Here is a 26,436-nt window from a genome sequence, read left to right as displayed (position 1 = left end):
GCCACCCCGCCAGGCCTCCCGCCCTTTCTGGCGGCCTTTCTTCTCCTACCTAGTCTTTGCCTGTTTCTAAAGGAATAAAGAGAGAGGCCATCTTTGGATTCCCTCCCAGCGGCTTCTTCCACAAGCTAAGGGGGAAAAACAACAACAACAACAACAAAAAACCCTCTCCTCAGGCATCCCTGAGGCCTCTCCAACCCTGCCCTCGGCCAGAGTCAGAGGATCATCCCTGAGGTCAGTGTGGGGTCAGCTAAGGGCAGGCATTGGTCTGTGTCCCTGTCCAGGGTTGTCCTCAGCCAGAGTTGGGCGACCCCTTGAGACTTGCGAAAGGAGTAAACCCTACAAGACCTGTGGAGTTCCAAGCCCCTTGTAGCATGCCGCCGGATCTTTGGTTTTTACCCTGTCCAGATGAAAACAGTCCCCCCCCCCCCTCTCCCGCCAACCCCACCATTTCCGGCCCTAGCCCTGCAGCAGCTAGGCCTGGACAGACAGTGCTAGCAACCCACCTCTCAGCAAGCCTTCTTCTCAGTTGGCCCTGGAAGAATTAGTCCAGGACGGTTAGAGGAATAGATCCTGCCTTTCTTCTGTGTGGTTCTGTGTTGCTGGGAGAGGGGCCCTGAGGCGCACAGGTGGTGGCCCCACCCATGCACCCCCTGGAGGGCCACAGCTCCAGGGAGCTATCAGGTTGCTCAATCCCCGAGCCTCTCCTTTCTCCCTCCTCTTTGTTCTCCATACTTTTCCGTTGTGATTATTTTTTTGTGGACTGCTTCGGACCTGGTCCCCACCCCACCCCCCACCCCCACCCTCCACCCTCAACATCTTCTGAGTCCCAGTAGGGTAAGCTCACTCCCATGTCACCCTCACTACCCTCAGATCCATGACACAGTGGGCATTCAAGCCCAATGTACTATCCTTAACCCTTGCTCTTCCCAAGGTATGGCTGGCACATTCAACTGACAAGGAGACTCAGGCTGGCACATTCAGCTGACAAGGAGACTCAAGTCATATCTAAAGAACTCAACTAGACAGTGGGAAAAGAAGGGAGAGAGAGTAATAAAGTGATCTTCCGTGTCGAGGACGATGAGAGATGGGCGCCTCAGTGGGTGCAGTGGGATGTTCCCCGTGTGCTTTGGGAACTGCTGATCAGGGGAGGCCAGCCTGGATCAATCCCTCAAAAAAAAAAAAATCGGCCTGGTTGGATCTAGCAATCAACAGCAGGTTGCATGGCGAACCTTCTGGGGTGGACCCTGCTGAGTCTGCAAGGTAATGAGGACACGAACTCTCAAGGCCAGTAGGCCTGTAACCTTGGGCAAGTTAATTTGATCTCTGCCTCTGTTTTCTCCATTGTATAGTAAGGATGAAAAAGGTATCCAGACTGAGAGCTAAGGGTTGTAGCTCACTGGAGAGCTGTTCCCTACCTAGCATGTGAGAGGCCCTGAGCTTTGTCCCAAGTACTACAAAACAAAAGCCAAGTGCTTGGTCTCCCTGACACCCTCTGAGCCTGTAGTCTCTTAAATAGTACCTGGGCCTGTTGCCAGTGTGTAATGCAGTTATGGCCACTGTCACAGGCACTCACTGGCTCAGTGATCTTCACTACCAAGCCAAGGAGGGCAGAAGAGCCCAGATCACCCTCTGTTGTAAGAAGACTGGATTGTTTGCCTGGCACATAGGAGGAGGCCTTAGGTTCCATCCCCAGCACGGATGAGACAGGGAAAACAGAGCGATCTAAGCACCAGGACTGCCACAGCCATCTGTCTAGCTGTGTGAAGTGGCATCCGGAGTCGGGTCTAGGCTGAGCTTTTATGCAGCCACACCATGTCATCCCAGCCCGTCCTGCCCAGGGTCCCTGGATACACAGGGCACAAAGTTGGAGGCAACACACCACGGTGGTCCAGGGGCTTTATTTACAAGAATAGGAGGGTCCAGCTCTGCCTGAGGACTTGCTGAGCTATATACAGGTTCAGAGGACCACAGTCACTTAAATTACAAGAGGATGGGGGCGGTCCCAAGTTCCGGTATGGGCAGCAGCTCTTGATCTGTCCAGTGGAGGCCTCTGCAGGGGTTAAGGCTGATGCTGCAAATAAGAGAGGAAGTGGGTCAGAGGGTATCTGGGTCCCGGGAAGGGGACATAAGATCTAAGGACACACAGACAGGGTCAGGTGAGACTGTGACCATCCCATGCATGTCTGAACCGGAGTGGGGGAAGTGGGGGCAGGGAGAGAAGAGGCAGAAGAGATGATGCAGGAAGGGCCCGCACCGTGGCCACCTGCGGACGAATGCCCAGCTCACTTCCTCTTGAGGGAACCCTTGTTCTTTTCCTTGTCCGCCGACCGCTGTTTCTTCACTTTCTCTTCCTTCTTGTTCTTGCTATGAACGTTCTCGTACACCTCCTCTTTGTGTCTGGGGGGGTGGGGGAGCGGGGTGAGGAGACATCTGGAAACTGTGAAGGGTGACCCAGCACCAGCAGCCCCTCCAGACTCTCACTTATGAAGCCCCCGGGACAGCAAGATAACCATAGACTAGACCCAAGGCTCCCAGGGACAGAGGCTGCATCTCATCCATGAGTCCACAGCATGGTCCATAGCATGGGCCCACACATGCTCACAATGGGCCCTTCAGAAAAAAAAAAAGATTTAAGAACAGGGCGTGGCTGGCATGGCTTGCCCTCTACCTAAGGGCGGGGCTTCCCCTCTCCCAGGTACTCACTGTGTAGACCAGACATTTTGGTTCCAGGGTCCCCCTTTTTCTCCACCTCCTTACCCTCTCTCCTTCCCTTCCCCGACCCCCAGTGAGCACTCCCCCTCCCCTTCCCCCTCCTAATAAACCTAATAAACCTGCATTTGTCTATTTCAGCTTCGTCTCCAATTAGCTCACACTGTTTATTTAACCAATCAGTAGGAAGAAGCTTGACCTCGAAGCAGGATCTCTCCAACCTCCACACTAGCCCACTCCAGAAAGGACAGTTAAGGCAAGAGAGGGAGGGGAGAGACTGGGGGGAGCAAGCAGGACCACTCACTTGGAGGAGGTACGGGAGGCCTTAGCGTGAGCACTCCTCATGGCAGGAGGGTAGGTGATATTCCCATACTCTGACTCCTGGCCCTTCTGGGACTGTGGGCAAAGGTGGGTGTGGTGGGAGGATGGTAGTACCAGCAAGCCTGGGCGATGCCCACTCTCCCCCTCGCCACCCAGCAGCCCCACTCTGAACACACTTGTATGATCTCCAGCTTCCTCTTGGTCGTTTCAATGAACTGGGCAATGGCCACATAAATAAACTTGTACTGTGCCTCCGTCTGCACCATGCCAGAGCGCTGCGCCCGGACCATCTGGATGGTCTTCTGAATGTCAATGTCACAGTCTAGCCCTGGACGAGGGTGGCAGTGGAACTTGAGGGTAGACAAAGGCCAGGGGACCGCTTGCCCGTCTCTCACCCCCACCCCCTTGCACCCTCCCAGGACACCTCACCCTTGGTAGAGATGCTCTCCATAAGCATGTCGATGACGATGATGGTGCCTGTGCGGCCGATGCCAGCGCTGCAGAGAGAAGGCACCACCGTCACAAGGCCTGCCTGGCTGTCCCCAAGAAACAAACTGTTCCAGGGGCCAACCTCAACAGTAGGCAAGGCTACAGCCACAGGAGTGAGTAGTGGGTATGGATCGTTAGGCCAGCAAAGGCAGGTTGTGGCCAGCAGTGCACGTATGTTTCTGCCCCAGTCATGGATGTACAAGCAGGGGCCTGTTTTGAGGTGCTGACACCATTTCCTTCCTTCCCAGCATTCGTCCCCCACTTCCTGTTCCCACTTGTCATTCCTCCCAACTGATGGCAATCCCCATTCATGGGAGAAACAGTACCCACACCCTGACATTGTCCTGCCGGCTCCTCGGGTACCTGGTCCCCCATGACTGCCTTCAAGAGTTAAATTTGGAGCTGGGTGGTCGTAACACACACCTTTAATCCCAGCACTCTAGAGGCAGAGACAGGAGGATCACAGAGCTCAAGGCCTGCCTGGTATACAGGATGAGTTTCAGGACAGCCAAAGCTACAAAGAGAAATCTTGTCTCAAAAAAACAACACCAACGAGTTATATTTAGAGCCAGGGGTGGTGGCACGTCATTTTTTGTTTGGTTTGGTTTGATTTTTTGTTTGTTTTTCAAGACAGAGTTTCTCGGTGTAATCTTAGCTGTCCTGGACTCACTTTATAGACCAGCCTGGCCTCAAACTCCACAGAGATCTGCCTGCCTCTGCCTCCTGAGTGCTGGGATTACAGGTGTGTGCCCTATGCCTGGATGACACATGTTTTTTTTTAAGATTTATTAATTTTTTATTTTATGTATGAGAGTGCTCTATCTGCATGTACACCGTATGTCAGAAGAGAGCATCAGATCCCAGTATAGGTGGTTGTGAGTCACCATGTGGTTGCTGGGAATTGAACTCAGGACCTCTGGAAGAGCAGACAGTGCTCTTAACTGCTGAGCCATCTCTCCAGCCCCCACATGATATTAATCTCTGTACTCAGGAGGCCAGCCTGGTCTACATAGAGAGACAAAACCAAACAAATAAACAAAATATTTGGGATGGGCTAGATGGCTCAGTGACTATCATGCAAGCATGAGGGCCTGCTGTCAGATTCCCAGCACACAACAAAGACAGGCACAGAGGCCATGTAATCCCATCACCAGGGCATTGGGGGAGGTCCAGACAGGATCCCTGTAGCTCACTGCCAACCAACTTAGTTGAAAATGAAAAGCTCCAGGCTCAGCGAGAGACCCTGGTGGAGAGTCTGGTGTGGTGCACACTGTCAATCCCAGTCCTTGGGAGACAGACACAGTAGACTTCTGTGGATTCAAGACCAGCCTGCTTGGGAGGCAGAGGCAGGTGGATCGCTGTGAGTTCGAGGCCAGCCTGGCCTACAAAGTGAGTCCAGGAAAGCCAAGGCTAACACAGAGAAACCCTGTCTTGGGGAAAAACAAAAACAAAAACAAAAACAAAAACCAGCCTGGTCTACCTAGCAAATCCCAGGCCACTGGGACACACACACACACACACACACACACACACACACACACACACACACACACACGCAGACACGCACACACACAGACAAACACACAAAAATATATACATACAAAAATAAGGTAGAGAGCCATAGAGGAACACTTGGATCTCTGGCCTCTACACACATTCACACACCGGGGACACACACACACACACACACACACACACACACAAAGTTATATTTGGCTTAGGGTGTGGCTCAGTGGTAAAGCATGTGTTTAACATGCTTAAGGCCCTGGGGTCCCATCCCCAGCACCAGACAGACAGACAGACAGACAGAGGAGGTGGCATTTGGCCTTTCTCTCTGTGGAATTTCATTTCTCTTTTCTTCAACATGACAGAAAGGCAAGCGCTGGCCTGGGGCACACAAAGTGAAAAAAATGCAGTACTGCACCTCCCTTTGCCCACCACCCCTGGGCAAATAGATGGCTTGGACCCCAGACCCCTCCTACAGCCCAGTCCGCGCTGCCCGTGCCATAAGCTGAGCTGTCTAATTTCAAACCCAGATTGTCAAAAATAACGCCCCCCCATACCACTTCCTTCCTGCAACTTCTAAATAAAGGCCATGGGGATTTCAAGAAGTATGCGAATGGGGGAGGGGTGGCAGAGAGGTTCTAGGGGATGAGGTGTCCCCAGGATGGCAGAGTTTGTCCCCCAAGACTGTATGGGAGGGTACTTCCAGCCCAGTTGCAGGTTAACGGTGCAGAGAAGGAGGGAGTCTGAAGCTCCCACAGGCCCTGGGGTTCCAAGGACGTGCACGAAGAGGAGAACTGGTTCCTGTTTCCCCACAGAAAAACACACAGATACATAGACATACACACAGAGGCACACACACCCAAAGACACACACACAAACTAGAAACTTTTGTCCTTAAGATGAGGTCTTTAATCCCAGCACTAGGGAGGTAGAGTTCTAGGAGTTCGAGGCCAGCCTGGTCTACAAAGAGAGCTCTAGGGCCGCCAGGGCCGTTCCAAGGGATGTCCTGCCAAGAAGAAGGAGGAGGAGGAGGAGGAGGGAGAGGGGCTGGAGAGACGGCTCAGAGGTTAAGAGCACTGGCTGCTCTTCCAAAGGTCCTGAGTTCAATTCCCAGCAACCACATGGTGGCTCACATCTAGAGTGAGATCTGGTGTCCTCTTCTAGCATGCAGGTGTACACGAGGGCAGAACACTGTATGCATAATAAATCAGTCTTTAAAAAAAGAAGAAGAGCCGGCGTGGTGGCGCACGCCTTTAATCCCAGCACTCGGGAGGCAGAGGCAGGTGGATCGCTGTGAGTTCGAGGCCAGCCTGGTCTACAAAGAGATTCCAGGACAGCCAAGGCTAACACAGGGAGACCCTGTCTCAAAAAACCAAAAAAACAAATGAAGGAGGAAGAGGAGGAGCAGAAGGAGGAGGGATGACCATAATGACAAGGTCTTATGTGGCCTAGAACTCATGATCATCCTGTCTCAGCCTCCCAAACGCTGGGACAGTACAGGCTTATGCCACCATACCCAGCAATGAGCAGTGAGAGGAGAAAGAAACCCAAGGGTCAGAGAAGATAAGTAACTTGCCCAAGGTCACAGAGTTGATATAAGCAAGCAGCCTCTTATCCAAGAGCCCTTCCCTGTTGTCCCCCACCAACCAAGGCAAGGCCACCTGGGAAGGCTCATTTGTAGGACCTCTCCCCATGCTGACCTGCCTGCCCACCTCCTCTTACCTAGCCACAGAGCCAGCTATTCATGTCAAAGGGGAGGAGGTAGCCGGGCTCAGGAGGCAGAGGCAGGCTGACTGCTGTGAGTTCGAGGCCAGCCTGGCCTACAAAGTGAGGTCAGGATGGCTAAGGCTACACAGAGAAACCCTGTCTTCGAAAAAAATAAACAAAAAAGAGAGAATGGGAGGGTGGTAGCTCCACACTGATCCCAAATAAATGCAAGTTGTTTAGAAGCTGGCTGAGTAGAGCTGATCTCAGAAAACAGAGTGGCCAGATCTGGGCTAATTCCTGGGGACCAGGCCTCTCTGCATCTGTATCTGGCGGCCAGGACTAGATGCCTTTGCTGGGGAGGCCTCTGGGGAAGGCACAACAGAATAACAGGCAGCAGTGAGGTTGCTTCAAGCCAGGCCCACCCACAGGACAGGACCAGCGAGGGAGCCCAGAAACTGGGGTGGGGGTACGGGGAAATGAAGTGGGGGGGCGAAGACAGACATTAACTGAGTCCCTAGCCACGTGGCTGCAAGTGCTGACCCAGCAGTGTTCCCCGGGCACTGGCTGTTATTTTAATTTTACATGTGTGGGGTGTTTTGCCTGCACGTGTGTCTGTACACCAGGCAGTGCTCTTGTAGGCTATAAGGGGGTGCTGAATCCCCTGAACTGAAGTCACAGAAGGCTATGAGTCACTATGTCGGTGCTGGGAATCAAACCAGGTCCTCTGGAGAGTAGCCAGGGTGCTTTGAACCTCTGAGCAGCTCCAGGCCCAGCTCTGTTTTCTTTACCCACCCCCACATGACGGGCTCTCACCTGCAATGCACGATGATGGGCCCCGCGTGAGGCAAACTCTCCTGTCGCTGGTTGATCTGGTCCAGGAAGCTAAGGACACCCCCAGGCTCACTAGGAACCCCATGGTCAGGCCAGCTCAGGTACTGGTAGTGCCATATCTCCCGAACCAGGTCCCCCTATACCAAGGACACAGAGTCAAATGCCTGCTGCTTCTACAAAATATCCGTGTCCCACCCACCCAGACTAGCAAACAAATCAAGGAGAGACTCCTGCCGTGGGCGAGGACTGGGGATGCTCACGTTGTCCAGTGGGGAGATCTGTAAGGTGCGAAGTTTGTATTCCGCTGTGTCATGCTCTTTACAGTTGGTCACGGAATAGAGCCCATAGACCCGCTGAGTGCCCACCTCGGGCCAGTATGGGACACATTTGTTCTGAAAACAGAGAAGGAAAGTGGTAAAGCAGAGGCGGGCCCTGGGTCTCCCTCCGGGCCCCCAGCCATAGAACCAAATGTTTCGGTTTTGGTTTTTTGGATGTGTGTATAGATATATAAATGGGGAATGGTGTGCATGTATGTATAGATACATACATGGGGGTGGTATGCATGTGTGTATAGAAACATACATGGGGTGGCATACAGGTATGTATAGAGACATACATGGGAGATGGTAAACATGTGTATAGACACATACATGGGGATAGTAAACATGTGTGTATAGAGACATACATGGGGTGGTATACATATGTGTATAGAGACATCCATGGGGTGGTATACATGTGTGTATAGAGACATACATGGGGATGGTGAACGTGTGTGTATAGACACATCCATGGGGATGGTATACATGTGTGTATAGAGACATCCATGGGGATGGTATACATGTGTGTATAGACACATCCATGGGGATGGTATACATGTGTGTATAGAGACATCCATGGGGATGGTGAACGTGTGTATAGACACATCCATGGGGATGGTATACATGTGTGTATAGAGACATCCATGGGGATGGTGAACGTGTGTATAGACACATCCATGGGGATGGTATACATGTGTGTATAGAGACATACATGGGGGTGGTATACATGTGTGTATAGAGACATCCATGGGGATGGTATACATGTGTGTATAGACACATACATGGGGATGGTATACATGTGTGTATAGAGACATACATGGGGGTGGTATGCTTATAAAAGCATAAGAATGATGTTGGGAGTCATCCTCCATCATTCTCCACCTTACTCACTGAGGCAGGGACTATCAGTCAAACCCAGAGCTCACAGAGAGGGCAAACTGGGCTAGCCAGCTTACACTGGGGGTCCCCTGTACCCTACTTCCAAAGCTGGAGTTGTAGGTATACACCCCTCTGCCCACCCAGAATGTACAAGGGTGTCTGAGGTTCCAGACTCTCGTCCTCATGCCCTCATGGCAAACGCTTAGCCGCTAAGCCGTCCCCATCCATGCCCTGGATGTTTGTTAGGTAACAGATGAGCCAGCTCAGAATCGGTCGTGAGATCTGGCCTCGGGCTAACCCGCACCATGTAGGACCTCATTAACCATCTAAGCACACCATCCAGTCAGGGGCCACTGAAGCTGTACCAACCAGCTGTGGGGCAAACTCAAAGGAGAGGCGGAGAGCGAGAGCACAGTTCAGTCAGTGAGAACAACGCGTGCTTATAACAAAGCCCAGAGTTCCATCCCCAGCAGTAAGAAACCGAAAGACCAAGTCAGACACTGTCCATGTCCTAGGACACAGGGTCACACACAGGCAGGTGACATGGGCAGACAGGGCGCATCTCAGGAGCAGAACTAGGGAAGGAGCCAATTCTCCCACAGGGCTATGGAGGCAATGCAAGATAGCTTTACAGAGGAGGTTGGCCTCCAATCTGCAAGGTCCGGGAAAGCCATTTCCTAGCAAAAACGGAGCTAGTGCCTTCAGAAGGCCAACACGCTCAGCCCAGCAGAGGCAATGGGCATTACGTAGAATCGTGAGGATTGGAAGGAAGCTACAGGACTTGAAGGGGCAGCTCTTCATCTAGAAGCAATCAGAGGTGAAGCCTGCTGGGGAGGGGCTGATGGCAAAGGGATGGGGTTGGGGGAGGGGGACGTATGAGGAATGTTTGCCTTGGAATACACTAAAGACTTTGTGGTGCTGAGGATCGAACCCGGGTTCACGTAGTAGGCAAGCACTCTGCCACTGGGCTATATCATCACAGCTGAGCATATGTCACTCAGAAGGGTTGAATGTTCAGGAGTCACAATTTATAGTGGACATTTCAGCTCAGGAGGCACTGGGACCTTGTCACTGAGGTGTTACTCTATACTGGCATCTGATCTTGCCTTGAAAAAAAAAATTGTAGTGTGTGTGTGTGTGTGTGTGTGTGTGTGTGTGTGTGTGTGTGTGTGAATGTCCCTGTATGGGTGCACATGTACCACAGCATGCACATCACAGTTGGAGGATAACTTGCAGACAGAGGTCCCAGGGATTGAACTCACAATGTCAGGCTTGCCGGCAAGCACATTTACCCCTCTGAGCCCCTGATCTTGCTTGTGTATGGTGGTGAACAGGGACTGAGGAGGGTCAGAAAGAAAATGTAGAGGTCAGGAAGTTGGGGCTTTGCCCTACCCGGCCTTTCTCCACCTCTCTGGTAGTCATGACGATGATGCGGCTGTTCTCCTGCCAGGCCATTTGCCAGAAGTCATTGACTGTGGCCTCCAGACAGCCCTGGCTGGCGATGTAGGTCTTAGAGTTCTCATCTGGACCTAGCAGTTGGTTCTGGGGTACAAGCACAGGGAGACCCAACCCAGAACTGTAAACCTCTGGGCATAGGGTGTGCCAGCACCACCCACCATCACCTTTTCCCAGAAGCATCAGTAGCCATGGACCCCAAGAAACCGGGAGCTCTCAGCAAAGCATCATCTGTTCCTTCCCACACGGCTGACCCAGCTTACCTTAACATAGTTAGCATTGATGTAGTCAGACCCAGGGATGTTACTGTCACGCCCCTGCAGGATCACTCGGCTGTGGTCAACTGGCATGGGGAAAGAAGGAACAGCTTGGGTCACCCAGTGGGGCAGACCCTTCCCAAACTCACAGCTGTTCTTGTCTCCAACGCCATAGGCTCAGAGAGGATAGGACAGCAGGTAGGGGACAAATGTGTCTAGGGTTGGTTGGGGCAGGGGCTTCATGAGCAGGAGGGGCCAGGGCCTGGTAGTTGTGCGTTCTTTGGAGGTTCTTGGGATGGAGGAGAGCTCTGCTGGGCAGTGGGGATGCGAGGGGGTAGGAGTCTGCGGGAGGTGGAGCGGGGCGAGGGTTGCTCGTGCTCACAGGGGAGAATGTTCTTGTAGCGGTTCTTGCTCTTGTTCTCCGGCCGCTGCCCTTCCAGCCGTTGGTGCAAATTCTTTACCTCCTGCTTTTGTAAACTCTGAAATGGGAGAGAACTGAGCCCCCGCCCTAGGGCACATCGGGGGTGGGGGGTGGGGTGGGGTGGGAGAGGCCATAGGTCATATAGGTCATGTTGGAGGTACGGAGAGAGGGCAGGTGGCCTCATTTCTCCCAGCCTTGCTGTGCCCAGCACACACCTCAAACTCCTCCCAAAAGCCGGCCTTGGCTGTGTCCTCCGATTCCTGCTTCTTGTTGAGTTCCAAGACCCGGTTCTCAATGTCTGCTGCATTTACCCGAGTGGCATAGTAAGGCTGGGGTGAGGGAGGGCAGGAAGTCAGTGGCTGAGACACCTCTGAAGGCCATTTCTCTGATGGCTCAGAGGAAGGGAAGAGGCAAGCAAGCATGTTGGCCCCTCACCTGCCGCAGGTAGACAAAGGCACCCGAGGCCTCCTCAATCCCTGTCTTCCTGAAGTGTTCCACCAGGTCGGTGAGGCTGTCAAAGGTCTCTGAGCCTCCCACAGTATAGCGTCCTCCCTGAAGGGACACCAAGCAGGGCCACCCCTCAGGGCTCAGTCCCCCTCTTGGCACCCCCAGTCTTAAATCCAACCCAAGGAAAAAACCCTCCCAACAGCTCCCCCTGATGTGTTAGCATGAGGCCTTTCCCCACAGCCCAGCTGACTTACCTCACACATAACCTTGATGTGAGTGACCCTGAGTGGGGAGCCTGGGCCAGCCTTCGGCTGGTCATTGAGCACGGAGAGTACAAAATCACCAGGCTGGCTGAGACTCTCACGCACAAGAAATGTCCAGGGCTCACCCTTGGCCTGCAGCAGTGACTCAGCCTGGCCTCCAGACATGTGGCCATGGTACCACCTAGAGAGGATACATCGAAAAGATGGTGGCTAAGTCCCAGGGTGAGAGCTGAGATCTGTTACCTGCTAGGCTTGAACTACAAACTTTCAAATCTACCACTACAACTGGATCCATTACTATCTCACATAAATGCTGAGAGGGGGAAAAAAAAGCCAGGGTTAGTGTTAGAATCCCAGCTTGGAGCTGGAATCCCAGCTTTCAGGAGACATGAGAGTAATAGTGAATTTGAGGCCAATACGATCTGCATAAACATAGCTTTAAGACTCAAAGTCAGGGGGTTGGGGATTTAGCTCAGTGATAGAGCGCTTGCCTAGCAAGCACAAGGCCCTGAGTTTGGCCCTCAGCTCTGGGGGAAAAAAGAAAAAGAAAAAAAAAAGAAAAAGACTCAAAGCCAGGAGTGGTGGTGCATGCCTTTAATCCCAGCACTCAGGAGGCAGAGGCAGGCAGTTTCAAGGCCGGCCTGGTCTACAAAGCAACTCCAGGACAGCCAAGGCTAACATAGAGACCTTGTCTCAAAAAAAAAAAAAAGACTCACCCTTTTCCAAAAATAAATAAATAAATAAATAAATAAATAAATAAATAAATACCTAGCATTTAGTAGGCTGAGCAGAAGAATTGCTTCAAAGAGGCCAGCCTGCTCTACATGATAAGTTTCAGGCCAGCCTGAGCTACACAGTGAGACCCTAACTCAAAAACAAAACAAACAGCCAGGTGTGGTGACCCAAACCTATAATTCCAGCCTTGGGTTGTCAGAAGCAAGATCACTGTAAGTTTGAGGCTAGCCTGGTCTACATAGTGAGTGTCAAGCCCTCCTGAGTTATATACACAGTAAGATTCTGTCTCTCAAAAAGAAAGGAAGTGGGGGTGCTGGAGAGATGGCTCAGCAGTTAAAAGCACTGACTGCTCTTCCAGAGGACCAGGGTTCAATTCCCAGCACTCACATGGCAGCTCATAACTGTCTGTAACTTGACAGATCTACACAGACATACATATAGGCATAACACCAATAAATAAAATTAAAAAAAAAAAAAAGAAAGGAAGGAAGGAAAGAAAGAAAGAAGAAAGGAAAAGAAATGGAAGGAAGGAAGGAAGGAAGGAAAGGGCTTATGTGAGATGGATAAAAATGTTTGCTGCTGGGCCGGGCATGGTGGCACACTCCTTTAATCCCAGCACTCAGAAGGCAGAGGCAAGCAGATCACTGTGAGTTCGAGGCTAACCTGGTCTACAGTCCAGAAAAGCCAAGGCTACACAGAGAAACCCTGTCTCAAAAAGTCAAAAAATAGCCAGGCGGTGGTGACGCATGCCTTTAATCCCAGCACTCAGGAGGCAGAGGCAGGCGGGTCGCTGTGAGTTCGAGGCCAGCCTGGTCTACAAAAGTGAGTCCAGGATAGCCAGGACTGTTACAGAGAGAAACCCTGTCTCGAAAAACCAAAATAAACCAAAACCAAAACTAAACCTGAGAGGTTGCCATTTTTCCTACTTTACAGCAAGAAAAAAAAGATGCTAAGCACTTGCACACTGATCCTGGAAGACAAACCTCCACAGAGTTCTAACCACTGAGACTAAATTCAATGGGACCTGTAACACCCTAGGTTCCAGACGAGCATGGCGGCCCACGCCTGTTATCCCAGCACTCAGGGAGGCAGAGGCAGGGGGATCACTGTGAGTTCGAGGCCAGCCTGGTCTACAAAGAGAGTCCAGGACAGCCAAGGCTACACAGAGAAACCCTGTCTCGGAAACAAAAAACAAAAAAAAGACCCTGGCTTCCCTTCCCAGCACCTAGATAAACAGAAGGAAGGGAGGGCGGGAGGGCGGGAGGAAGGGTTCCAGCCAAATCCTGAAGCTGCTCCTGATCAGTCAGGAATAACAGAAAGGCTGTACCGAGAATACTTAGAGGGACAAAATGAAGTGTCACCATGAAGCAGACTTGGACTGAGTTAAGAACTGGGACAGAATAATGTACGCGGACCCAAACCACAGAAGAGACAGCAGTCGGTAAGGACCGATGGGAACCGCCTTGAGGAGGAGGAGGAGGAGGAGGAGGAGGAGGAGGAGGAGGCGGTGGCGGCAGCGGCAGGGGCGCAAACACTTGAAAGAGGAGAGAGCAGTTTCAGGGTTCCAGGGTTAGCGGGGGTTCCAGGGGGCTCCAAGGGGTTGCAGGTCAGAAAGGAGAACTAAGGGCCTTTCCGTGAAGCACCCCCTTCCCAAGAGGAAACTGTAGACCCACAATGCTTAGCCTCACAGGAAACCACGTGATGGAAAAAACACAAAACTCCTTCTGGGGAGAGAGTGAGAAGTGAGGTTGTGAGGTTTCCTCAGCTCAGGGGCAGGGGAGGGCAGCATTTTTCCAACCGCAAGGATGGGGGGTGGGGGAGGGAGCAGGACGGGGTGAGGGGGTAAGGACGGCAGGGACTGGGGCTAGTATGAGTCCTCCTGATCCTCCTCAACTCTGTCCAGAGGACACCATGGCTCAGGGTCCTTCAGAGGCTCTTACCCTAACCCAGGCATCCTGGGCCACCCGAGCCTACCTCAGGGACAGGCCAGGGCCCCCAAGCAATGTGAGGGGGCTCACACTCCTTCCTTCAGGGACAGGATGAGGAAGTCTCCATGCAAATGTGAACTGACCACAGGCTTCACCATTGAAGGGACAGATGCAAATTTCCCAGAAGAGGAGGGGAAAAGACACAAGGAGTGTTGGGTCTTGCCTTCCACACACCCTAAGGTTAGGGATGAAAGTGAGCTTTCCTAGCTGGTGATCCAAAGTGCCTCTCTCGGAGTCACCCACAACCCTGTCCGCAGTGTATCATCCGTGTAGTGTCCCATGCTTCCCCACACACATCCCCCGCCCCCAGCTTTCCTGATGCTGTCCTGTCTCTCCTGATACCCTGTCCCAGGGAACACACTGGCTACCATGCTGCTGTACCCCCATAATTCATCTCCTGTAGCAGGATGGATCCTGGCTTGGGACAGCAACAAAGGGAAAACAAAGGGGAAAAAAAAAAAAGTAAAGGAGACTCTGAAAGGCAGGACCACCCTGGGTGTTGCAGGTGAGGACTGGCTTCCCTTCCCTTTCACCACAGGAGAGGCACGTCTCCCAGGAAGCTTAGACCAGCTTCTTAATGTTGGCTGAAAAGGGGTCTCCGGAACTGAACCACAGGGTCCTTTTTGTTGTTGTTTTTATTTTTGTTTGTCTATTTGGCTTAGTTGTTGTTTGCTTTGGTTTTTTGAGACAGGGTTTCTCTGCATAGCCCTGGCTGACCTGGAACTCGCTCTACAAACCAGACTGGCTTCTGCTTTCGCCTCCTGAGTGCTGGCATTCAAGGTGTGTGCCGCCACCACCTGTGTTTCGTTTTTCCCGAAACAAGGTTTCTCTGTGTAGCCTTGGCTGTCCTGGACTCACTTTGTAGACCAGGCTAGCCTCAAAAACTCACAGAGATCTACTTGCCTCTGCCTCCCAGAGTGCTGGGATTACAGGCGTGCGCCACCACACCGAGCTCGTTTTAGGTTTTAAAGGCAGGGTCTCATATAGGCCAATTTGGCCTCAAACTTGCTATGTGGTTGAGGATGGGCCTGGCTTTCTCCGGTCTTCCTGCCTCCACCTGGGATTGCAGCCATGTGGCACCAGGCTTGTGCATTGCGGGGAATCAACCGCAGTATTTAACGCATGGCAGGCAAGCACTCTGCCTACTGAACCGCAGCCTGGAGGCCTCCAGTTCTAAGCTTTAGTCAATAACTTGTGAACAAAAACATAGAGCTAAGTTTGTAAGTACAAGTCTAAACCAAAGAAGCAAACAAAATCCTTAAAAAACGGCTGGGAAGGTAGCCCAGTGGCAAAGCAGGGTCTCAGTATGCACGAGGCCCTGAGTTCAGGCTCCAGCAGAGGAGTAAGGGACTGGGGAGATGAAAGCTCAGAATCATTTTAACAAGTTGGCATGGCCCCAGGAGTCCATTAAAAAAAATAAAATAAAAAGCCAGTGTTATTACAGTGCCCTTTGCTTTAATTGGAGCTGTCAGTCACTGTATGTCATACAGGTAAGATGAGCCACAGCAGACTGAGGGACATCCATCAGTCTATGCGCCTACCCCTCGTATATGCTCTGTGGAGACCCACAGACCAGCCAGACCAGCTATGGGGGCCATGTCTTTGAAGCACTAGTGGGGGTTATCCTGAGTGTTTCCTTGAGCCAAGTAAGCCTGGGCCCCTCTATACCAGTGACCTTGCTTCAACCAAGCTCTGTCCAGCCCTACCTCGTTGTGTTGCTGAGATAAGCCCCTGACTGTTCCAGTAACGGCGGACCTCCAAGACCTTGTTAACATCTGGGACCTACAGCCCAAGACTGCGTGGAGAGCTAGAGGAAGGCAACAGAGCTCCATAGAAGAAAGAGCTTTCTAGTAACAAGCCCAACCTGATGGGAACCACCAGCCACAAGGGGTGGCCTCTCTGTCACTCTCAAGGCTAGGTTGCTAGGCCACAGGAACCCCGCAGAAAGGGCAAAGGGAGCCCCTTGTCTTGCTTCCTCAGGGCACAGGGAATCGGTTGATTATGGGCGTCATCGGGCTGTTGAGGAAAGAGGCTCAAAGGACTGAGCTATAACAGGGGCGGAAGAGCAGGGAGGCGGAAGAGACTGAGCAGGTCACCTGGCTGGGTGCTCACCTCCTTTACACTTATGTCAAAGGAGAGGGCCAGCCTGCCATGCCCCTCACCTCTCGCTGGTGGGGTCCGAGCAGTTGAGTGGGAACTTGAGGTGAATGATGGTGCCATCTCGGTCCTGCAGGATGCCCTGCTGCTGAGTGTAATACTCCACCAGCTCCGTCAAGGTGGCAAACTTCTCCCCTCCATACAGGTCATAGAAGTCCCCCGAGTTCTGGATCCGAATATGGGTCACCTGGTCATCCACCCTGTGAGGCACCAGGGTAGCGAGTGAGTTCCAGGCACAGGAACAGAAGTGGGATGAAAAGGGAGACAGGGGGACTGATGGCAAAAGCCTCCAGGCCAGGCACGGGGTGGACAGAGACAGTCATGGGGGACATGCTGGGGCTACAGGCAGGGACATACAGGGTGACGTGAGGAGGCAGGCGGCACAACCCAGGGGACGCAAGAATGCTCAGGGCCCACACGATGAGCTGCCAAAGCGCGGGGAGGGGTACCCACCTGACTGAGAGCGAGAAGTCACCCTGGTTCTTGCGACTGGGCCGGGCCAGGAAGCTCCCAGGGACTCCGCGACCCTTGAGCAGGATCTCTGCATCTGGCCCACTGAGGTCCCGGTGAAACCACCTAAAGGAACATAGGGCGATGAGGTAATGTCCCCTGGACTCCAGGAACACCCTTGCTTCCTACCTTCCATGGATGGGTCCCAGGTCCTTACCTCACCATCCTGGGGCTCTTGCTGAACTGGCTTGTAGGAAAAGTGAAGGCAACAGCCCGGTCTCAGCAGGCGTGCCAAAACTCTAGGGCTGAGCCTCAAGCAGGGCTCTCAGAGCCAAGGCCTCCTATGAAGGCAACCTGCTGTCCTGCTCACGGGCTACCACTCTACTGGCCTGGGGCAGCCAGCAGGGCGGAGACAGGAAGGGGCGCGGCCGACCCCTTGGGGGAACTCACTTGTACTTCTCTTTTCAGAGCAAGGGAAGAGAAGCCAGAAGGGTTGCAGGGTGGGGGAGGGCCCACTTCCCACAGTCTGCCATCAAAGGCACAGGAGAATGGCACTATGCATTCATGACTCAGAAGATAAGGACAGGTGTGTGTGTGTGTGTGTGTGTGTGTGTGTCACGCCCCTTGGGGCCCCTGCAGGTCAAGATTCACACCCCACGAATCCCAAGGGTCATCAGGTCACCCCCTCCTCCTCTACCAGCTGCTGCTGCTCAGCACTCTTTGGCACAGTCTAGTTAATGATGGTGTGCAGGGACACTGCCATTTAATGGAGTGTTGCCACATGCAGGACTCAGGTGCTACAATGTCATTTGCATGCCTCCTGTGAGATACACCTCACCACAGCTTCCTCACACAGGCGCTATCTTGATCCCCACTTTGACGGACAAGGAAACTGAGGCTGAGGAATTTGAGGCATCGGCCCCAGGCCTTATACTTAGTAAGATGCAGGACTCAGCCAAGGATTTTTAAATACTGCCTGCCAGCCCTCGGGGACCCAAAGAACAGTAGTCAATAGACTCCTTGTCCAAAGGAGATACCATTGCAGCAGAGAGCTCCCACAGAGCAGCCTCAGGCAGCACCGTCTGCTGTGGGCCATTTCTACTTGTAGGACTATCTGTTTATAGGCCTCTTTCCTATACCCTGACTCTGAGGCGGGGGGGGGGGGGGGGGGGCAGGGGGGGCAGGTAGAGGGATGGGGGGGTTTACTCCTGGAGGTTAGAGTTGGCCAAGATCCCAACAATGGCAGATGCTCACAGGGATGGTTATCTCTCAGCCCCGAAGGTAATCCCTGGTATAAATGCAAAACAAGGGAGGAGAAATGGCTCAGGGGTTAAGAGCACTGACTAGTCTTGCAGAGGTCCTGAGTTCAATTCCCAGCAACCACATAGTGGCTCATAACAATCTATAATGTGATCTGATGCCCTCTTCTGGTGGGCAGGTGTATATGCAAATAGAGCACTGTATACATAATAATAAATAAATAAATCTTTTGGGTTTTTCGAAACAGGGTTTCTCTGTGTAGCCTTGGCTGTCCTGGACCCACTTTGTAGACCACGCTGGCCTCGAACTCACATGCCTGATCCACCTGCCTCTACCTCCCGAGTGCTGGGATTATAGGCATGCGCCACCACGCCTGGCTTTTTTTGTTGTTGTTTTTTGTTTTTTTGCTTTTATTTTTTGTGTTTTGAGACAGGGTCTCTCTGTGTAGCCCTGGCTGTCCTGGACTCACTTTGTAGATCAGGCTGGCCTCAAACTCACATGCCCGGGTCAATAAATAAATCTTTTAAAAAAATAATAAACAAACACAAAACAATACAACAGCTACCAAGCCAAGACCAGAGGGAAGACAAGTTGCTGGAGAACAGAGCTGGGACAGAGGCCTTTTTTAGGAGGTTATTTGTCTGTGGTGATTCGACATTTTTGTCATACTGGAATCAGAATCCTGGCCCTAGCCCTGCATGATGACGCACACCTTTAATCCTAGCACTCTGAAGGCAGAGGCAGGTGGATTGCTGTAAGTTTGAGGCCAGCCTGGTCTACAAAGTGAGTTCAAGGATAGCCAGGGCTACATAGTATGAGACCCTATTTCAAAAAAAAATAATAATAATAAAATAAATAAATAAATAAATAGAACCCAGTCCTTTAAGCATCCATGGCAAGCATCACTTGAGGCATGTCTTCTACCTTCTTTCTTTCTTTCCTTCTTTGGCTTTTTGGTTTTGTTTTGTTGTTGTTGTTTTGTTTTTTGAGACAGGGTTTCTCTGTATAGCCCTGGCTATCCTGGACTCACTTTGTAAACCAGGCTGACCTTGAACTCACAAAGATCCCAGAGATCGGCCTGCCTCTGCCTTCCGGGTGCTGGGACTAAAGACGTGCTCCACCCATGTCCAGCCTATTTCTTATTCATTTGATTCGCTTTACATTTCTGACACTGGGTGTGGTGGCACAGGCCTATAATTCCATGGGGTTGGAGGTAGAGGCAGGCGGATCTCTGTGAGTTTGAGTCCAGCTTGGTCTACAAAACTAGTCCAGGACAGCTAAGGCTACACAGAGAAACACTATCTCAAAAACCAAAACTAACATAAAAACACATTTCTGCAGTCCTGGGGACCTCAGACATGCTAGGTCAATGCTCTACCACTGAGCCACACCCCCAGCTCTCTTTTTCCTTTTTTAAATTTCAAGACAGGCTTTCACTAAGTTGCACAGAATAATCTGGAACTCACTCTGTAGCCTTGAATTTGTAATCCTCCTGCCTCAACCTCTCTAGTAGCTGGAAGTGTAGGCATTACCACCACATCTGGCTCCCTTACACTTTTAAAAATTGTGTCATGCTTGAGGTGTTGCTCGGTGATAGCATAAGGCCCTAGATTCCACCTCTGCAACAAATGCAGGAAATTCATGAGTAAATGTAGAGTTATTTGTATGCTTAATATTTATTCACAGTGTACATATCATATTTCAAAAACATGAAAAATAAGAGAATATAAAAACCCAACAAGGGAGCCGGGCGTGGTGGCGCACACCTTTAATCCCAGCACTCGGGAGGCAGAGGTAGGCAGATCGCTGTGAGTTCGAGGCCAGCCTGGTCTACAAAGTGAGTCCAGGACAGCCAAGGCTACACAGAGAGACCCTGTCTCAAAAAACCAAAAAAAAGAAAAAAACCAACAAGGGGGCTGGAGAGATGGCTCAGAGGTTAAGAGCACCCGCCTGCTCTTCCAGAGGTCCTGAGTTCAATTCCCAGCAACCACATGGTGGCTCACAGCCATCTATAATGTGACAATAAATAAATAAATCTAAAAAAAAAACACACAGGGGCTTACTGTGGCTGTGTAAAGTTCTTGCTTAGCGTGTAGGAAGCCCTGGGTTGCTGTGTGCAATGGCACATACCTGTAATTCCAGCACTTGAAAGACAGAGGTAAATGAATAAATACAAGTTTGAAGCCAGCCTAGGCTTTATAAAGAGTTCCAGGTCAGCTAGGGCTATGTAGTAAGCCCTGGTAGTTATTGGGTTTTTGTTTTAAACTTAATACTCTATGACAAGAACTTGAGTATTCTTGGAAACATCAAATATCTGCTGGGCATGGTGGTGCTCAGTGAGATGGAGGCTAGCCTGGTCTACAAAGTGGGTCCAGGACAGCCAGGGACACAGGACACAGAGAAACCCTGTCTCAAAAAACCAAAAATAAATAAATAAATTGAAAGAAAACATCAAATATCACTTAAACCCTCCCTCCCTTCCACCTTCCTTTTAGGCTTTTCTCTTCTTGCTAAATGCCTGTATATTACACTATCTGGACTCAGATCACCACGAGGGTCGGAAAAACAAGAGGCATAGATGGTTCTAGCATGGAGAGGTCCACCAGCATCCTCACTTGCCCCCATGTGCCCCCAACACAGAGAAGTTTCCAGTGAAAACTCTTGACTGTTGGGTGAGGTGGCACATGCCTGCGATCCCAGCACTCAGGAGACAGGGGCAGGTGGATCTCTGTGAGTTCAAAGCGAGCCTGGTCTATAGAGTGAGTTCTAGGACAGCCAGGGCTACACATAGGAAAAACAAGTCATTTGTCAATGTCCATGCAGGACTGACTCCAGAGCAACCAGAAGATACCAAACTGTGCAGATGTATTTGCATGTGACCCACACGTGTACTGATGCATATTTTATCATCCCTGTGTACACAATACAATGTAAAAGCTATGCAAATCATTATATTGTATTACTGAGGAAATTTTGTCGAGGGAAAAGGTCTGCACCTGTCCAGTAGATATACCTTTTGTCTATAGTTGGCTGAACCTGCAAGTGCGAAATCAAAAGACAGAATCCACTGTAAAACGTGAAAGCTGATGACACGAAACTGTATCACTTAGCAGTTATGTAGGTGAGGATGACCTCCCTAGGGCTGCCATGTCCCATCACACTTGACCTTTTGTCCCAGGCTCCGGCCTCCTGAACACTGGGGTTACAGGCACAAGCCGCCTCACCTGTTTGCTTTATTAGATATTTATTTATTTATTTATTTATTTATTTACTTATTTTGGTTTTTAGTGACAGGGTTTTTCTGTATAGCCTTGGCTATCCTGGACTTGCTTTGTAGACCAGGCTGGCCTTGAACTCACAGAGATCTGCCTTCCTCTGCCTCCCTGAGTTCTAGGATTACAGGTGTGAGCCCCCTTGCCCCGTTTTTGTTTGTTTTTTGGTTTTGTTTTGTTTTTTTTGAGACAGGGTTTCTCTGTGTAGCCTTAGCTGCACCACCTGCCCAAACTCAGGGTTTTATGCCTGCCAGGCAATAACCCTCATCTTTGTTTTATTATTATGATGATGATGATGATGGTAATGATGATGATCATGTTTATTTAGACAGGATCTTGCCAGGTGTGGCCCAGGCTAGCCTAAAACTCAAGATTCTCAAACTCAGCCTCCCTAGTGCTGTCATAAACCACTATACCCACCTGAGACAATTGTACTACTGTTAATTTTCATGACAATACTGTTTACTTGTTTCTATCCCAATCTTAGAAACAAAAAGAAAAACTCAGATATGTTAAGTAACTTGCCCAAAGTCACAAGCTTTGAGTGACTGGTGAGTGGGAAGGTGAAAAGAAAAAACAAAACAAACAAACAAAAAAACAACAAATCTGTCTGGGGCCAGAGATTTGTCTGTCACAGCAGGTTTAAAGGGGTATGACTGGTACAGCAGAGCATGCTGGGAGATGGAGGGAGCAGGTCATTCCCACGGCAGATGGACCAGAACACAGGGGTGGCATGCATCACATACACTTGGCTTGCTCAGTGCAAGCTGACGGACGCAACTGAACCAAAGTCTACCAGGGGCTGGACCCCAGCAGCAGAGGTCTTGCAAGTCCAGGCTGAAGAACCAAGAAGAGCCCTATTACTGGGAGAGGCCTTGCCACGCCAGACCTCAGGCGATGGAGAATGCAAACAGAAAGGGTCACGTGAACATGAAAAGCAAAAAAGCAAAAGCAGCAGGATCCCAGGGCAAACAACCCACAAAGCCATTAGCCCTCCCTGGGTGGGTTTTCACTTACAACATCTGAGCCCCACCAAAGTCTAGGCTTCCCTCTGGAGGAACAACACCATCCTTTGTCAATTCGTCCCCCAACCAAGGCTTCACGCTTGACATTTCTGCCTGGGATGGTACTTGACTTGTTGATGACAATATGGCTGTCCCTATCTCATCACCAGGTCTCAACTCAAACAGCACCTCTTCTGAAAGTGCTCCCTAATACCATCAGCCACTTACGTCTCCAGCACACACCCTTGCTAGCACCTTCAGCTGTTTCTTTTCCTGGGCATTAGCTAATACTTCAGCCATCTAAAATCATCCTAGTCATTGGGTTGCCTATGTATTCGTTCTGCCATCTCTGGCTACAGTGTCAGCTCTCTAGACAGAGATCACTAGATCTGGCTTATATACCAACATTTTGATCAGTACCGCCTGCCCACCGTGGATACTCACCATTTATCTATCAAAGTTTGCTCCCTCCCTTCGGGGAGCAGTGAAGGGACGCAACACAACCAAGATCCAGAAGTAAGGGAGATGGGGTTGCCTAGGAGTGGGAGAATTTTTCTGAACTGTGCCTTCAGACTGTCTGCTCTAGCGTGATGCGAACTACCTAGGGCGGGGCATGTCCTAGGCAGGAGGTAGAAGCAGAGGACCACAGGCCCCTGGTTAAAAATGAGAAAACACGTGGGGGGGGGGCGGGGCAGGAGGGAGAAAGACGAGGCAGCGGAATATGATTGAGCCTGGAGGTCCTGTATCTTGGTAAGGAGAGTTCACAGGGACAGGAAGCCGACTCAGGGCAGGGGGTGATGGTGGTGGCAGGTTTTTTTATGGCGGCATACTTGTTGAGAGTGCGTAAACAATGTCCTTCCACCTAGACTAACAGGAGTCTGTAGGACACAGGTGGTGCAGGGGACTTACCCGCGGGACAGCATCTTCTTGGAGGAGTGGGGAAAGTCACAGTCAAAGGGCGGCGGGGGCGGGGCCAATCGAATGGCTCAGCTGTTGGGGGATCCAGACCTTCCTTCAGGGAGATTAGTCCGGTTCTCAGCCTCTTCCTCCTTTTAGCCAGTCTGTCAAACCAATGGCACTGGACTACAGGTCTCGGAGGGAAAGACAGGTGGGGCGGGGCCGGCCCGAGACCGCCCACCACAGCCAAATTCCCCAGAGGCCCGCAGCAGTCCAGCAGGCTTTAGGCCTGCCAGGACCTACCTCTCACGGACGGGGAGGAGCGTCCTGCTGTCCCACCTGGAGTTCAAACTGACTGGAGCAGCTTGAGGGCGGGTAGAGGCAAAGACCAGGAAGTAACCCTAGCCAAGGGCCCGCCCCCAGCACAGTATCTCACAGACAGGGGAAAGCAGAGGGCCCGAAGAAAACCCTGGAAACCCACTGCCTGTAGGAGGTACCACCTTGGTGAGCAAGCCTCCCAGTGTGCCAAGGGGCCCATTTAGCCTCCCACACCCTGGGAAGGAAGGAGGGGCCTGGGACTCCTGAGAGCAGGGTTGGGCCCTGCAAAGACTAGACCTGACGGGGTGGGGATAGGCCAGAGGCAGTCAGGAGGCAACAAGTCAGGACTACAAATGACTGACTCGGAGGTTTAGTCACAAGCACATTTATTTTCCTCTGGAACACAGGGGCTTCTCCCCTAACGGCAGCACAAAGAACCAAGTCAGGAGGCAGCCACACTGCTTCCAGATGCAGGCCCGTGAGGCGGCAGTGTCATGGGTGGCAGGAACAGGGCTTTCAGCTTGCCTGACAGGCTGGCAATCTCAGGGTCCTGGGCTTCATAAGACTTGACCAGGCGGGCAAACTTAAGGACACCTGCAAGAGGGAGCAAGTCAGTCCACACTGCTGGAGACCAGTGTGCAGGGCGTTCCCTAGTGTAGGGGATCTCCTAGCCAGACGGCCATCTGCAAGAGAGGACCACACACGCCGACGTCCTGCGTGGCTTCAATCAACCTTCCTCCATTTTTCACTAGGCACACCTGCACACAATATGTAAAAGCCCGAAAGCACCCGGGCATGGCGGCGCACGCCTTTAATCCCAGCACTCAGCAGGCAGAGGCAGGTGGACCGCTGTGAGTTCGAGGCCAGCCTGGTCTACAGAGCGAGTTCCAGGGATACACAGAGAAATCCTGTCTTGGAAAACAAAATTACGTTTCGTTTTGTTTTGTTTTTCATTCTCTGGTAAACCATGCTTAGCAGTTTTGTCTCAAGCATACTAAATATGAATGAGTTTTCTAGGTAGTCCCTGGCTGGCTAGCTAGGCCAAATCAATCAATGAACATGAGTCCTTGGGAAGAGAGAGCATTCAGCCTCCAACACCAAACCTATTAACCAAAATGCACTGCGGAAGCCTGCTTGTCAGGCACACAAGAATTCAGGTTAGAGCTATGCCTGGTGACTCAAGCTTGTCATATCACCTACTCAGAAGGCTGAGAAAGGAGATTCTTTGGTTCAAGGCCAGCCTGGGCAACCTGACTCAAAGAGAGCTAGGAAGATAGAGCTCAGCTCAGTGGTGGAGAGGTTGCCTAGCTTATGGGCTTTGGATTCAAGAGCTAGAACTTCAAAGAGGAAGGAAGGAAGGAAGGAAAGAAAGAAAGAAAGAAAGAAAGAAAGAAAGAAAGAAAGAAAGAAAGAAAGAAAGAGAACGAAAGAAAAAGAGAAAGAAAGAAAGAAAGAAAGAAAGAAAGAAAGAAAGAAAGAAAGAAAAAGCAATCTCAGGCTAGGATCTGAGTGCCAATGTTTGATGTGACTGCCGCCCTGTGGCGAGGAAGGGATCGACTCAGGGGCCCACGGACCATGCGCCCCACCCCCCAGACCATCCCTTGGCCACTGCATGTGGGACCCACCTTCCCCGTCGCAGCTGAAGCCATAGGCTTTAATAACCTCCTGCTGGATCTGCGTGGCGACGGGCAGCACGAACTGCAGCATCTTGCCCATATCGTTGCACGCATTGTCTCTAGCCTCGTCCATGCGCACGGCGTTCTCTGGAGCCGAGAACGCTTGGATCACCTCCGCCAGGACCACTGCGAGGCGACAGCATCCCAGGGAGGTCCGCGGAGCAGGGCGGGTGAGCCCAGAGGAGGAAAGAGGCAGGGAGTTAGTGCGCCGAGGCCTCGTCCGCAACCCAACAGGCTCATCCTCCCGACCCTTCGTCCCGATGGGCAGGGGCCCCCCAGTTGGGGAAGGACAGTATCGCGCCCTCCCGGTAAGGACGGCCCACGCCCAGACGAGGCTCCTCACCCTTGGCCTGCTCTGCGCTCAGGGCCGCGGGCTGGGCCGAGGCGGACGCCATTCGCTACTTGGACACTGGGAATACAGAGGAGATGCGGAGAAGCCTGCAGCCAGCCGCCTCCCCCCACGGCTGCAAGGCCGGCGGAGGCGGAAAGGAAGTACGGGGCGGAAGTGTCTGCTACGCGCGGTATAGACGCACGCCCTTTTTAGAGAGCCTCCGCGGAACCCGACCCCGTCACCCCGGGCCACCAGCAACGGCAACTGTCATTTAGACCTGTGAGAGTGGGAAGGGTTTTCCGACAAAAGTCAGAAAACCTGCTAGACAAATTCAAAAAGAGCTGTAACACTTGGCGGAAGTGTGTCTGCCGCGAGCCAGGGAAGAACACGAACTCCACTTTCGGTGAGGGTGAGACCAATGTGTCAATCCCTCATGCTTCCATTAATGTGTGAATGACAAGACACACTTTCTTATTCAGTTCGGTAAATAATATTCTAGAAGACTACTAAAATTGATCGTTTCTTGAGTTTGTGACCACTTGATAGAAGCTATGCAAATGACTCAATGCTGATTGGCTGAAAACAGCCAATCACCGTTCCTTTGCTGTTAGTTTAAAAAAAAAAAAGCTTCGCAATTATAAAAGCTTCGAGCAAAAGCCGACGCAAATGGGCCTTATGTAGTAGTAGGCGATGTGGCCTGATGTCTTGTATTCTTATCCTTACAGGCTCTTGCCAACCCTCCGTCT

At 51.5% G+C, this 26,436-nt stretch overlaps 2 protein-coding genes across 4 annotated transcripts; both read right to left on the bottom strand.

Annotated features, from left to right (window-relative positions):
* Nucleotides 1-1,879: 1,879 nt before the first annotated feature.
* Nucleotides 1,880-23,821, bottom strand: PTPN6 (protein tyrosine phosphatase non-receptor type 6). Of its 3 annotated transcripts, XM_084765096.1 has the most exons (17): nt 23,669-23,821; nt 23,378-23,529; nt 16,936-17,058; nt 16,488-16,682; nt 11,594-11,783; nt 11,328-11,444; nt 11,108-11,221; nt 10,854-10,950; nt 10,478-10,557; nt 10,152-10,301; nt 7,824-7,955; nt 7,546-7,700; nt 3,460-3,527; nt 3,207-3,358; nt 3,014-3,105; nt 2,255-2,397; nt 1,880-2,071 (listed from the first exon to the last, which is right to left on the bottom strand). In XM_084765096.1, exons 2-16 carry the CDS (start codon nt 23,389-23,391, stop codon nt 2,283-2,285), a joined length of 1,794 nt encoding a protein of 597 aa, XP_084621222.1. In that variant the 5' UTR covers nt 23,392-23,529; nt 23,669-23,821; the 3' UTR covers nt 1,880-2,071; nt 2,255-2,282. The 3 variants fall into 3 exon arrangements, with proteins under 3 accessions (XP_084621222.1, XP_084621221.1, XP_084621223.1); XM_084765095.1 differs by having other exon boundaries at nt 23,378-23,810; XM_084765097.1 differs by lacking the exons at nt 23,378-23,529; nt 23,669-23,821 and adding an exon at nt 17,150-17,332.
* Nucleotides 23,822-24,052: 231 nt separating this feature from the next.
* Nucleotides 24,053-26,051, bottom strand: LOC311587866 (protein C10). The gene is made up of 3 exons (XM_084765171.1): nt 25,703-26,051; nt 25,309-25,485; nt 24,053-24,277 (listed from the first exon to the last, which is right to left on the bottom strand). Exons 1-3 carry the CDS (start codon nt 25,752-25,754, stop codon nt 24,126-24,128), a joined length of 381 nt encoding a protein of 126 aa, XP_084621297.1. The 5' UTR covers nt 25,755-26,051; the 3' UTR covers nt 24,053-24,125.
* Between the last annotated feature and the right edge of the window lie 385 nt (nt 26,052-26,436).

This window comes from Acomys minous (genome assembly GCF_964271855.1).
Source record: "Acomys minous genome assembly, chromosome: 17".
NCBI lineage: Eukaryota > Metazoa > Chordata > Mammalia > Rodentia > Muridae > Acomys > Acomys minous.
The sequence above is the reverse complement of the archived record's forward strand: the minus strand, read 5'-3'. Positions and strand labels throughout refer to the sequence as shown.